Below are 12,585 nucleotides of genomic sequence, written 5' to 3' on the forward strand. Positions count from 1 at the left end.
TGCCTGAATGTGACATCACCCTAGGCGCTGACTCTGTACTGAGGGTCGCTTTCCCCTCAAACCCCGATTGTATTTCCCCAAAAGGACTCTCTGGTGCTGTTATTTCCTGCACACCCCCTCTCGTACTATTTCACAGTCATCTGATGTTTGCAACACCTCCGGGGTGAGTGTCATTGACAAGCAAAATCTACACGCTCTTTACCCATTCTTGCAAATCATTCACACACGCTCTATGTACTACAGACAGTGATGGTAAAAGAATATTAAGGTTGCAAATTGCCCGTGCAAACTTAATTCAGCCCCCTTGTGTCTATGTTTTATGAAACAGTCTTTAATGACATGATCACATACATTTTTTCCCTGCCTCATTCAATATTTCTTTTTGTCCCCTCATTCACTGTTTGACCCCCGACCTTATTTACCACATGCTGTCCAAACCCTGCACTGAATACAAAACTATTCATTTCCTCAGGGGTGTTTCTAAGGTGCTCTCATTATAGTATCCGAATGCTTCACAAACATTGATGAATTTATCTTAACCGCCCCCTCTCTTGGGGTTACTATGATCCCCATCTTACAGACGGGGAGCAGAGAGATAGAGTTTAAGGCCAACTGTCCACTATCTTTGGATGCCCGACTTGAGATAGCGAGGGCCTGACTGAGAACTTAGCAGTTTTATAACACTTGATACCGTCAGAGCACAGCTGTGATCAATTTCAGTTGCAGTTGTGAGCATGCTGCATTTCTGGACAGAAGAGCCCAGAGTCTCAAGTCAGAAAAAGAGGATCACGCAATTAGTGATTTGTGAAAAGGCTGGAGTACGTGATTTGCCCAGAATTACACAGGCAAAGGCAGGGATAGAATCCACTTCTCCAAGGTGACATTCAGCTGCCTTAACCAGGAGCCATCCTTTCTCATCCTTCAGTTCCCTCTCTCTGTCACTAGCCACCTTCCAATTACTGTGACAAACGAACCAGCGTCCCGGACAACAGCCTCATTCACTATACAACCATGATTCATCCCTGAGCAGATCTATCCCCTCCACTGAGTGAGGAGGAGGGGTCCAGTGGAGAAAAGAGTATGTGATCATGTAATGAAAGACTGTGTCAAAATAATGGAGTGGCTAATACAGGACTCAATTAATAAAGAACTAAAGGTCGATAATATAATGAATGCCAATAAACATGGGTTTATGGACAGTCGAGCCTATCAAACTAACTTGATGTCTTTTTTTGATGGGATTACGAGTTTGGTTGATAAAGGTAATAGTGTGGATGTAATATGCTTAGCCTTCTGGAAGGCAGAGGACTTGGGACCACGCAACATTTTGATTAAAAAGCTAGAATGATACAAAATTAAAACGGCACACATTAAACGGATTAAAAACTAAGAGAGCGGTCTAAAAATGTGATTGTAGTTGGCACTGATGTGACCGCTGCTGGAATCCTGTTTCCAGTTCTGTTGCCTACAATTCAAGTTGTTGATAAATTGGAGAGGGATCAGAGAGGGGCTATGAGGAAGATTAAAGGATTAGAAAACATGCCTTATAGTGATAGCTCCCAAGAGCTCAGTCTAAACAAATAGAAGGTGAAGGGGTGACTTGATTACAGTCTGTAAGTATCTACATGGGGAACAAAGAATTAATAATGGGCTCTTCAAGCTAGCAAAGAAAGGTACAACATGAGCCAATGGCTGGAAGTTGAAGCTAGACAAATTCAGACTGGAAATAAGCCATAATTTTTTAACGGTGAGAGTAATTAACCATTGGAACAACGGACCAAGGGCCGTGGCAGATTCTCCATCCCTGACAATTTTTAAATCACTATTGGATGTTTTTCTAAAAGATTGTTTCTAGGAATTATTTTGGGGCAGTTCTCTGGCCTGTGTGATACAGGGGGTCGGACTGGATGATCACAAAGGTCTCTTTTGGCCTTGGAATCTGTGAATCTGTAACAAGATCCAATGGCTGGAAGTTGAACGTAGGCAATTTCTGACTGGAATTAAGGCACAAATGTGTAATAGTGAGTGTAATTGACCATCGGTACAATTTACCCTGGGACATGGGGGACTCCATCACTGGGAATTTTAAAACTGGATGTTTTTCTCAAAGATGCACACTAATTCAGGGAAGTCCTATGGTCTGTGTTACACAGGATGCTAGACTGGATGATTACAATGGTCTCTTCTGGCCTTCTGCTCTGTGAATCAGTGAATAATGCATACGCACAAGAGGGGGCCGAATTAAGGTTGCACAGGTAACCTAAATTCTGGCATTTCCTAGCTTCTGAGTGCTTGCCTTTGCAACCTTATTCTTTGAACATTTTAAACATAATTTCCCAACATAAAAAGCAAACAAACTAAACCCCACCATCAAACCTAAAAAAGAAGAAGAAGAAGAAAAAAAAGAAAGAAATTCCATTATGTGGAAATATGCTGACTCCAACTGGACACATCAGCAGGGTTCAGACCTTTAGATCCACAGCACAGACTGTGATGACTTATGCTCACAGAGTAACTGGTAACAGCAGTAGGCTGTTATCCTCTGTCTACTAGAGGCAGGATGAGACACGCTTTGCTGATGGGTTTTATAGCTATTTTCAGACAGCAGAGGAGACTCAGGACTCCTGGTTCCATTCCAGAGTATGTAGGGGAGTGTTCGCTAGTGCTTATAGACCCTTCTGACCCATGCCCCCAGCCTCTCCCTTTCCCCTCTGTTCCTATCTAGCCCTCCAGTTCCTGCAACCCCCTCCCTCATCCCCATCTGTTTTTCATCCCGCTGTATTCCAGTGTGGCTGCTTCCTCCTTCTCCATCTCCTCTCTGACAGCTGGGGGAGCACTGAAAGCATAGGACAGACAATCTCCCTTCTCTCAGTTCTGGTCCCCAACAGAGAGAAGCAATGGCAGGGAAAGTCCTGCTCAGGCCCTGCCGTGCAGCCCCTGGCTGGGGTATGCTCAGTTGCTTTGTGGGGATGGTGTGTGCATGGTCTGGTCATACAGTAGAACTTCAGAGTTACGAGCACCTTGGGAATGATGGTTGTTCGTAACTCAAGGTGCTCGTAACTCTGAAATGTTTGTAAGTGAACAAAACGTGATGGTGGTTTGTTCAGAAGTTTACAGCTGAACATTGACTTAATACAGCTTTGAAACTTTACTATGCAGAAGAAAAATACTGCTTTCCCTTTGGATTTTTTTAGTAGTTTATGTTTAATACAGTACTGTACTGAATTGCTTTTTTTGTGTGTCTCTGCTGCGGCCTGATCGCATATTTCCCTTTCCAAATGTGGTGTGTGGTTGACTGGTCCGTTCGTAACTCTGGTGTTTGTATCTCTGAGGTTCTGCTGTACTTAGGAGCTGTGAGGGGATAGAGCGTGCTCAGTGCAGATAGTCTCTTCAGAGAATTTAGTTGCCAAACTCTAACGAGTCTTGACTGCGTGTGTACACACAGATTTTTTCAGAGATGTATAACTTGGTCAAATTTGGGCGGATTTGCCTGGAAACAGGAAAAGCACATCTCTGACACCAGTGTTATGCCCCGGCCAAATGTTGTGACCCCCCTGCTCCAAAGGATGGGGGTGCTGGAGCTTCCAAAGAAAACAAGTTGTAAGAAATTTTAGCAAATGCAAAACAACATATTTTTTCCTAACCTTGCTCTTGGAAATAGCTGAATCATTTTAGCTGAAAATTTAAAATATATAAATATATTCAGCCTGAGGCAGACACCTCGCATGGAAAATTTCAACCCAAACAGTTAAAGTCTGGCAAGTTATAATCAGCTGAAAACAGGGACCTATAATGATAAATGTCAGGTAAACTTAACTATACACATCACTATCAGCCCCACCTATAATATATGGTGTAGATTTTTAAAGGCAAAATGATATTTAGGCACCTAGTTCCTACAGAACATCAATGAGTCTCGAGCCATCGGTCTATCTGGCCTCTGTTGTCACTGCAAATATCTGAGCACCTATCAGGATGCTCTGAGTAATCTCTTGTCTACGTGGGCCATGCCATGTTCAAGCCAATCTGTATTAATGTTTCAAGTGAGATTTCAGGCTGTATCAAACATTTTGGGAGAATGGGGTGTGTCTTTCAAGCCCCCTGCTGCGTTTCCCTCTAGTGCTTTTACACTGTAACTGATAAAGTACAGTGGGGCAGAAGACAGAGAGAGGGTCCCCGTCCTGGACTCAGGGTGGAGCCTCTGAGGCAGCTGGACTCAGGGGTTCCTCTGTGGGGAAGGGGGTTAATTGAGTCAGGGAGTGTTGATTGATGGCTCTCTCCCTCTCTCTCCATATGGGGTCTCTGTCTCAAGGGATAGCAAATGGCAGGTGCCCAGAGTGCTGGGGCGGGGACTTACCTACTTCTCTTCTGTGTTGAAGGTAAATGTTGAAGACACTGTCGAAATGTTACCCAAGTCCCGGCGAGCGCTCACAATCCAGGAGATCGCTGCCCTCGCCCGGTCCTCCCTGCACGGTAATGCCGGGGGGCCTCGTGTGCGTCTCTCAGAGGGGTGTGTCATGAGGGTGGAGTGGGACTGGGGTGTATCCTTCTAGGAGAGGGGCGTTTTATGGGATTTGGAGTGGGGGTGGGGATGTCTCATTGGGGTTTGTGTCACCCGTGGGACGAGCTGATGGGGACAGAGGGTGTCTCATGGGGGGGTGCCCCAGGGATATCTCATTAGGGGGTGGGGGGTGTCCCATTGGGGGTGACATGGGGTGTCCCATTGGGTGGGTGCTGAGTTTCCATAGGTCCCCCTCCTGGTCCCCTGCCCGCTGCAGTCCCTGATGCTGCCCGGTGTGTTCAGGTATCTCGCAGGTGGTGAAGGACCATGTCACCAAGCCCACAGCCATGGCGCAGGGCAGGGTGGCGCACCTCATCGAGTGGAAAGGCTGGTGCAAGCCCACGGACTCCCCGGTGGCTCTGGAGAGCGCCTTCAACTCCTACTCGGACCTGAGCGAAGGGGAGCAGGAGGCCAGATTTGCAGCAGGTGGGAGTGGTGTGACGGGCCCGGGCACATGGACCCCAAGAGGCTCACTTGAGAGGGCGATGGAGGCGGGGTGTTCCCCCCCGCTTAGAGGAATGGCGGGAGGGTTATTGCCAGGCACGTCACAGAAATGGGGCCCTGCCCCACAGAGCTCCCCAGGGGGACCCAACAGAGAAATGTGGGGAAGGAGAACAAGGACTAAGCCCCCACTCTCAGTTTGGGCAAAGAGGGGGGTTAACCCCCACCCGATGTTGGGGGAATTATGGGAGTTACCACCTAGTTGTGAAGCACCCCTGTGCGGTCCTCTGCAGAACCTGGAGGTGGTGTGGCTGAGCTCTGAACAGCGTCCCCTAGCCCCTGGCTGAGCACGGCTCCCTCCCCTGCTGTGGTAGAGATGGGCACGCCCTTCCCACCAGATCCACCCTCATGGCCGTTCCGTGCCACTCCCTTGCTGGTGGCGATCCCCATTGTCCCATCCCTGCTGCTCAGACCTGGGCCGGGGAACAGGGGACAGCAGGGCAGCGCTGTCGTGTAGGGCACCCCCTCTGCCCGCTGCGGGGGTTCGCCCTGACGCCTCAGTGAGGCCTCCAAATGCGCTGTAGGGATGGACACAGCAGCCAGGCCACAGCCAGGCAACATGGAGAGCGTGTCCCCCCCGGCCACGGTCTGCAGACGGCACAGACAATAGCCAAGGCTCTGCGCTGACCCCAAGCGCCCGTGTGGGCTTTGCTCACGAGCTCTTTGCCCGGCACTGTTTGCAAGTGGCTCTGTTTTGCTGCAGCCCACAGGGGATCCGGCCTGCCAGGGAGGGAGGTGAGGAAGGGCCTGTGTCCAGGTTATCGCTCTCTGTTCCCCTGGGCGGGCTCTTCTGAGCTGGCAGGGCCCGGCAGGCTCTGTCCTTGGAGATCCAGGCTGGGAGCTGAGTCACTGAGCGAGTGGGAAGGAGGGAATGGAGCCAGAGAGAGAATCATTAACCTGCCCCACCCCAGGTAGGCAGGGGCTGAGTTTAGTGCCACCCGTCTCAGCTGACCGCCAAGCGTCCCAGCCCCGCAGCACCACCCTGGCCACGGCCCCGGGACAGGCAAGTGCCCGCTCAGTGGAGCCCTGTCATGTGATTGTCACCCAGGCAGCCAGCCAGCCCCGCGGGCTGCAGAATTCACTGGCAGAAAGAGGGAGCGGGGGCACAAGGACATGCATGTTGCCAGATTTGATCAGCTCATTGTCTAGCACACAATCTAACCGCCTGCCCCTGGCAGCGGGAGAAGCCAGTACCCTATCGCTTCGCCGGGAGGGGAACCCCCTCACCTGGCTGGCAGTACATGGGAGTGCAGTGCAGTGCATGGGGGTGCGCATCCCTTGCGTTTATTAAGGGCCCCATCCAGGAGCTCTGCCTTTGCTTAATCTGCTAATCCCTGGGCTCTCAACCTGGGGGTCACAAACCAGTGTAAGGGAGACACAGTTACCCTGCCCTTCCCATATTGCTGCTACGTGGGAGGCTGGCTGCCCAGATGGAGAAGGTTGGGAGCCAGTGCATGAATTATACCGACCTCAGATAACCTGAGCTCCTAGCCAAATCCAGCCTCAGTAACAAGCCAGAACCCCCATTCCACTGCAGACCCTGATGACGGGGGTGGGGGAATGGGGGAGGGAAGCATTCCTTCCCAACCCCCACCATCGCCTTCCCTGCCCTGGCAGTCTGGCATCTGCTCACCCGTCCAATGCTCCTATCTAGAGAAATGTTCCTGGTGGCTATCAAATGATCTAGTCTCTTTAAAAGTCCAGGCACAGAGTCCGTCTGCACGGCCAGAGCATGCTGCTGCCTTGTGCTGAGACACAGACCAGACAGGGCTGGAGCCGCTGTCCAGCCCTTGCCTTTGCTGCTGTAAATCACCACCAGCTTCGTCCCCACCCAAAGCACCAGCCGTCTGGAATGAGGCACAGCCGGCCTGGTACCATCACCACCCTTCCCCCTCCCAATGTGGTCTTTCCCTCGTCTCTCCCATCCTCCTGTGGGGGTCTCTCTGTGAGGAGGTCTCTGATCTTCAGTGCAGTCCCTGGGGCTGTGGGGAAGGCAGATAGGCTGGTGAGACACGCAGGGCAGGGGGAGCAGGGGCTGAGGCAGCTGCTGGCCACTGGGAGGAGGCTGCAGGAGTGGCACCCCCTTGGGTTGGAGGCCAGGGTCAGGGTGAATAACCCACATGGGACAGGTGAAGGGTAGATTTTAACGAGCCCCTCGCTGCCGTGCAGGCTGCATTGCAAAGAACAGCAGGCAGGGCTAGGTGGGAGGCAGGTGGGGCTGGACTTGGGGAGCAGGGGGACCCTAAGTTGTGGAGAAAGACAAGATCTGAAGGAAGTGCCATAAGTAGCCAATGTGGGCCCCAAATCTTTCCCAGAGCCCTGGTTGCAGGGCCAAGGCGGGAGGCTGAGTCAAAGGCTGGGTCGAAGGCACATTCCTATAGTGGGCCCCACTGGCTCCGGAGGTCACACAAGACCGGGGAGGGGCACAGGGCTGCTGGAGGGAGCAGGGAGTCACCTTGGGGTCCGTGTGGGGGCTGCATAGGTATGTTCATAGCTGCTGGGCATTTGCCTTTCTCTGAAGTATCAGGAACTGGCTGCTGTTTGTGGGAGGAGAGGTAGACACGCTGGAGGGTAGGGATAGGATACAGAGGGCCCTAGACAAATTAGAGGATTGGGCCAAAAGAAATCTGATGAGGTTCAACAAGGACAAGTGCAGAGCTACAGTCTAGGGACCCAATGGCTCGGCAGCAGTTCTGCAGAAAAGGACCTAGGGGTTACAGTGGACGAGAAGCTGGATATGAGTCAACAGTGTGCCCTTGTTGCCAAGAAGACCAATGGCATTTTGGGATGTATACGTAGGGGCATTGCCAGCAGATCGAGGGACGTGATCGTTCCCCTCTATTCGGCATTGGTGAGGCCTCATCTGGAGTACTGTGTCCAGTTTTGGGCCCCACACTACAAGAAGGATGTGGAAAAATTGGAAAGAGTCCAGCGGAGGGCAACAAAAATGATTAGGGGACTGGAACACATGACTTATGAGGAGAGGCTGAGGGAACTGGGGATGTTTAGTCTGTGGAAGAGAAGAATGAGGGAGGATTTCATAGCTGCTTTCAACTACCTGAAAGGGGGTTCCAAAGAGGATGGATCTAGACTGTTCTCAGTGGTAGCTGTTGACAGAACGAGGAGCAATGGTCTCAAGTTGCAGTGGGGGAGGTTTAGGTTGGATATTAGGAAAACCTTTTTCACTAGGAGGGTGGTGAAGCACTGGAAGGCATTACCTTCCATTTATATATTTTGGGATGTATAAGTAGGGGCATAGCGAGCAGATCGAGGGACGTGATCGTTCCCCTCTATTCGACATTGGTGAGGCCTCATCTGGAGTACTGTGTCCAGTTTTGGGCCTCACACTACAAGAAGGATGTGGATAAATTGGAGAGAGTCCAGCGAAGGGCAACAAAAATGGTTAGGGGTCTGGAACACATGAGTTATGAGGAGAGGCTGAGGGAGCTGGGATTGTTTAGCCTGCAGAAGAGAAGAATGAGGGGGGATTTGATAGCTGCTTTCAACTACCTGAAAGGGGGTTCCAAAGAGGATGGCTCTAGACTGTTCTCAATGGTAGCAGATGACAGAACGAGGAGTAATGGTCTGAAGTTGCAGTGGGGGAGGTTTAGATTGGATATTAGGAAAAACTTTTTCACTAAGAGGGTGGTGAAACACTGGAATGCGTTACCTAGGGAGGTGGTAGAATCTCCCTTAGAGGTTTTTAAGGTCAGGCTTGACAAAGCCCTGGCTGGGATGATTTAACTGGGAATTGGTCCTGCTTCGAGCAGGGGGTTGGACTAGATGACCTTCTGGGGTCCCTTCCAACCCTGATATTCTGTGATTCACCCAGAGCCCTGTGTCTATGGGTCTGACCTGGCACCCCAGCCCCTGAGCCTGGGTTTGACCTGCCTCTCATGCCCCTTCCACTGAGCTTGGGTCTGTCTCAGCACCCAAGACCCTGCTCCCACAGCCTTCCCCACCCCCGCCAGCCCCACCACTGAGCCTAGGTATTTCTCCTGGCAGTGGACAGGGCTTTGCAGACCAGAGACAGCTCAGCCGACCAGCCCTTCACCTGCATTACCTGCGTGGATGCAGAGCCTAGAGCCTGGCAGAAGCTGCAGAGTTAAGCCTGGTTCCCGGGAGAGCTGGAGCATCCAGCAGGGAGCTGCCCCCTCCCTGGCATCTGGGGGAAGGTGACGCACAGAGGCAGCTGCAGCCCTGAATTAACCAAACAAGCGGCTCTTAACAACAGGGTTTGTTGTTCGCTGACAAGCAAAATTAGAAAGAGCGGGGCCGATCCTTCATGGTGCTGAGCACCCATTGAAACTGATGGGCCCGATCCTGCGCTGAGCCCCACCGCAGCCCCCATTGACTCCAGTGGGCCCGATCCTTCACGGTGGTGAGCCCCCACTGACTCCAATAGGTCCAGTCCTGCCTGGTGCTGAGCCCCTGAGTCCCCACGACTGATGGCCACAATCATGCATGGTGCTGAGCCCTCTCTGCCCCACTGATTCCACCAGGCCGGTCACCCTGTGAAGTGCTATTGGTTCTCCTGGGCCCAGCTGCCCCCACGTGGGCTGCAGTGTCAGGCCCCCAGTGAGAACAGAGGGGTGCCCTGCCTTGCTCCCGGACCACCTGTGGTCTTCCTTCAGCTCTCCCATCGGGGGACACACAGTGGTGGGTTCCCTAGCCTGCCTTGGTAGGAGGCTTCTCCCAGCAGTGGGGAGCACCGGTGCTCTGCCCCGGGCAAGCCGGAAGCCATCTCTTAGCACAGGGCTGGGCCCAGGGGGCCGAGTGACACACGAGGATCCGGAGTTGCGGCCTGTGGGACCAGTTCCTGCACAGGTTTCGGTGGACAGCGCAGGTCGTGCCGGTGGTGTGGGGTCCCCCCGCTCTGGGCCGTGTTGGTGACGGGGCTTCCTACACACCTGCTCTGAGATTGAGGAGCCAGTGATCAGGAGTCCAGCCTGGGCTGTGGCTAGGTGGCCAGGGCATGTGGTGCTCAGCCTTGCTTCTCCCGGTGCAGCAGTACCCACCCTGAGGGGTCCCTGCCCCGCATCCTGGGACGGGACACCCAGTGTTACTCTGCAGCTGCGGGGGGCCAGCGTCTCCCCATGGGGCCCCTCCTGAGAGCTCATTGGTCTCCCTCCCTGCTTCCCCAGGTGTGGCCGAGCAGTTTGCCATTGCCGAAGCCAAGCTGAAGGCCTGGTCTTCCATGGACGGGGAAGACTCCAACGACGAATCCTACGACGAGGACTTTGGGACAAACACCAACAGCACCCAGCCAGCTGGTGAGTGAGTAGGAGGCATTACCCACATCCGTGGGGACCCAAGGGCCCCCACCTACAGACTCTGGGGAGCAGGAGGCTCCACTCATGTCAGGCAGTGGGGCAGGGGCTCCCCACCTGTGTCATGTGCCAGAGCAGGGCCTACCTCCACGCGCCCCCAGGGGAGACGTGGGTGGGGGGGCTCTGGGGCCCCTGGGTGCCAAGCTGGACCGAGTAGATCTGTGTGGGTTAGTGCCAGACACCGTGGGGCCGACCCCTGGCCAGTAGGTAACTAAATATAGATACCCCCTGTCACGGAGTGTGGGGGAGTCCAGGCCCTGCACCCCTCTTCCTGGGATTCACTGAGACTCTCAGCCAGCCAGTAAAACAGAAGGTTTATTGGACAACAGGAACACAGTCGAAAATAGAGGTTGTGGGTACAACCTGGACCCCTCAGTCAAGTCCTTCTGGGGGAGCAGGGAGCTTAGACCCCAGCCCTGGGGTTCCCTGAGTTCCTCCACCCAGCCCCAAACTGAAACTAAATCCCCCCCCCAGCAGGCTCCCTCCTGCAGCCTCTGTTCACATTCCTGGGCAGACCCTCCTGGCTCAGGTTACAGGCTCTCAGGTCTCCCATCCCCAGGGCACATTCCCAGGTCAACACTCCCCCCTCCCTGCTGCGTCACACCCCCTTTACAGAGATGGGGAAACTGAGGCAGGGAGCCCAAGGCCTTGAGTCAGTGGCAAAATCAGGGATAGATCTCTACAACTCAGCTCCTGGGCCTTCACCTAGCCCCCAGCACCCGTTTCATACCCACAGACTGACGCTGCTATTTCCTAGGCCAGGGGCGCCTCAGGGTCTGCTGGGTCTGCAGTGAACAGAGCTTAACGCCTCATTCCCAGGGAGGGCGCACTGTACCGCTGGGGGCTCTTCCGATCGGCACGCTTGGTGCTTTGCAGGCGAGCACAGGGGATGGCGCTGAGATGTGGTGGACCGAGCATGTCGTGCGTCATTCCCACTCGAATCGCCCTTGTGGCTTTGCAGAGTGTTTGTGAGCGGGAGCTGAGTAAAACAGGGAGAGCTGGGTTGGGTGCGCATTCGGCACATGGGGAGCAAGGAGAAAAGCATGCAGGCAATGGGCCATGGAGGCCAGTCCCAGGGCTGGGTGCCGAAGGAGCCCCTTCCAGCCACACACCGGGCTTGTCTTACGGCCGGCTGCTGTGCACAGGGCAGGGGCTCATCGAACCGGCCAGGCGACGCCCAGGTCCCTCCCCTGAGAGCGCCAGGCGGTGCCGAGTGGTTCCCCTTCCAAAGCACCAGCGCTAGGCGTGCCCTGCCAGGGTGCTGCCCGCTCTCCTGGCTCCGCCAGGGCCCGAAGACATTCTCCACAGCCTTCTGCAGCTGGCTAGATACGTGTGTCTCCCCGGCCCATGTAGCTGCCTCACTGCTCCCCCCTTTTCCAGGTCATTCATTCGAGCCTGGTCCCCCTGCAAACCTTGGGCCATGCTGCAAGTTGGCCATTGACTCCTCTTTGCCTTCTGCCCCACTGCTTGTGTCTCTCAGGCACCGCACCTCACCTCTCCCCGCTCTTGTGAGCAGTGGGGACCAGCACCTGCACAGGTCTCAGTGGGCAGCGCAGGGCCTGCCAGTGCTCCCCCCTTTCCGAGGCTCTGCGGGGGGCCAGCCTGAGAGGGACCCCAGGGCATGTCCCCTACATCAGCCCCTGCCGCCGTGGCAAACAAGAAGGAAGGAGAGGCCAATGCACGTGTCCTCTCCAGGCGTGTAATCCGTGTCCTGTGCAAACAAAGGTGCTTTCTCACAGTCATTAGATGCCCACTAATCTCGGGCAATTTGCATATCAAAGGCAGTCAGCAATAATCTGCCCACACTCCATCCAGAGAAGGGTCTAATTGCTCTTCTGTAATTAGAGGCAAAGTGGAAGAGCTGGCGGATGGGCGCCCGCCCCTGATTGGGTTTGTGGGCATGGAACGGCACCGCGGGCATTGGTCCCGTGGCACCCTCCCCCACTGCTGCTCTGACATGCCCCCAGCCCCTGGGCGTACTGACATGCTGCATTCCCTGGGAGGGACCCTGGCTGGGGCGCATCCTTCCCGGGGGGTTGGGGCTCTAAGCCTCAACAGATGGCGGCTTGTGGGAGAGGGAGCAACCCACTGATTACTGCTGCAGCCCCAATGTCCAAACTCGTTGCAAATTCATGTGTTAGAATCAAACGTTTAGAAGGATTTTTTTACAAAGTCCCTGGTTGGATTTTCAGG

At 54.0% G+C, this 12,585-nt stretch overlaps 1 protein-coding gene across 1 annotated transcript in view; it reads left to right on the forward strand.

Moving 5' to 3' along the window:
- The window catches only part of FAM131A (family with sequence similarity 131 member A), a 42,421-nt gene that overhangs the window by 21,579 nt on the left and 8,257 nt on the right, over positions 1 to 12,585 (forward strand). Inside the window, exons 3-5 of the mRNA XM_073359221.1 lie at positions 4,380 to 4,473; positions 4,805 to 4,987; positions 10,207 to 10,335. Coding sequence (XP_073215322.1) covers positions 4,380 to 4,473; positions 4,805 to 4,987; positions 10,207 to 10,335 — 406 coding nt within the window. The remainder of the gene's footprint in view (positions 1 to 4,379; positions 4,474 to 4,804; positions 4,988 to 10,206; positions 10,336 to 12,585) is intronic.

This window comes from Lepidochelys kempii, chromosome 9, assembly GCF_965140265.1.
Source record: "Lepidochelys kempii isolate rLepKem1 chromosome 9, rLepKem1.hap2, whole genome shotgun sequence".
Lineage (NCBI taxonomy): Eukaryota > Metazoa > Chordata > Testudines > Cheloniidae > Lepidochelys > Lepidochelys kempii.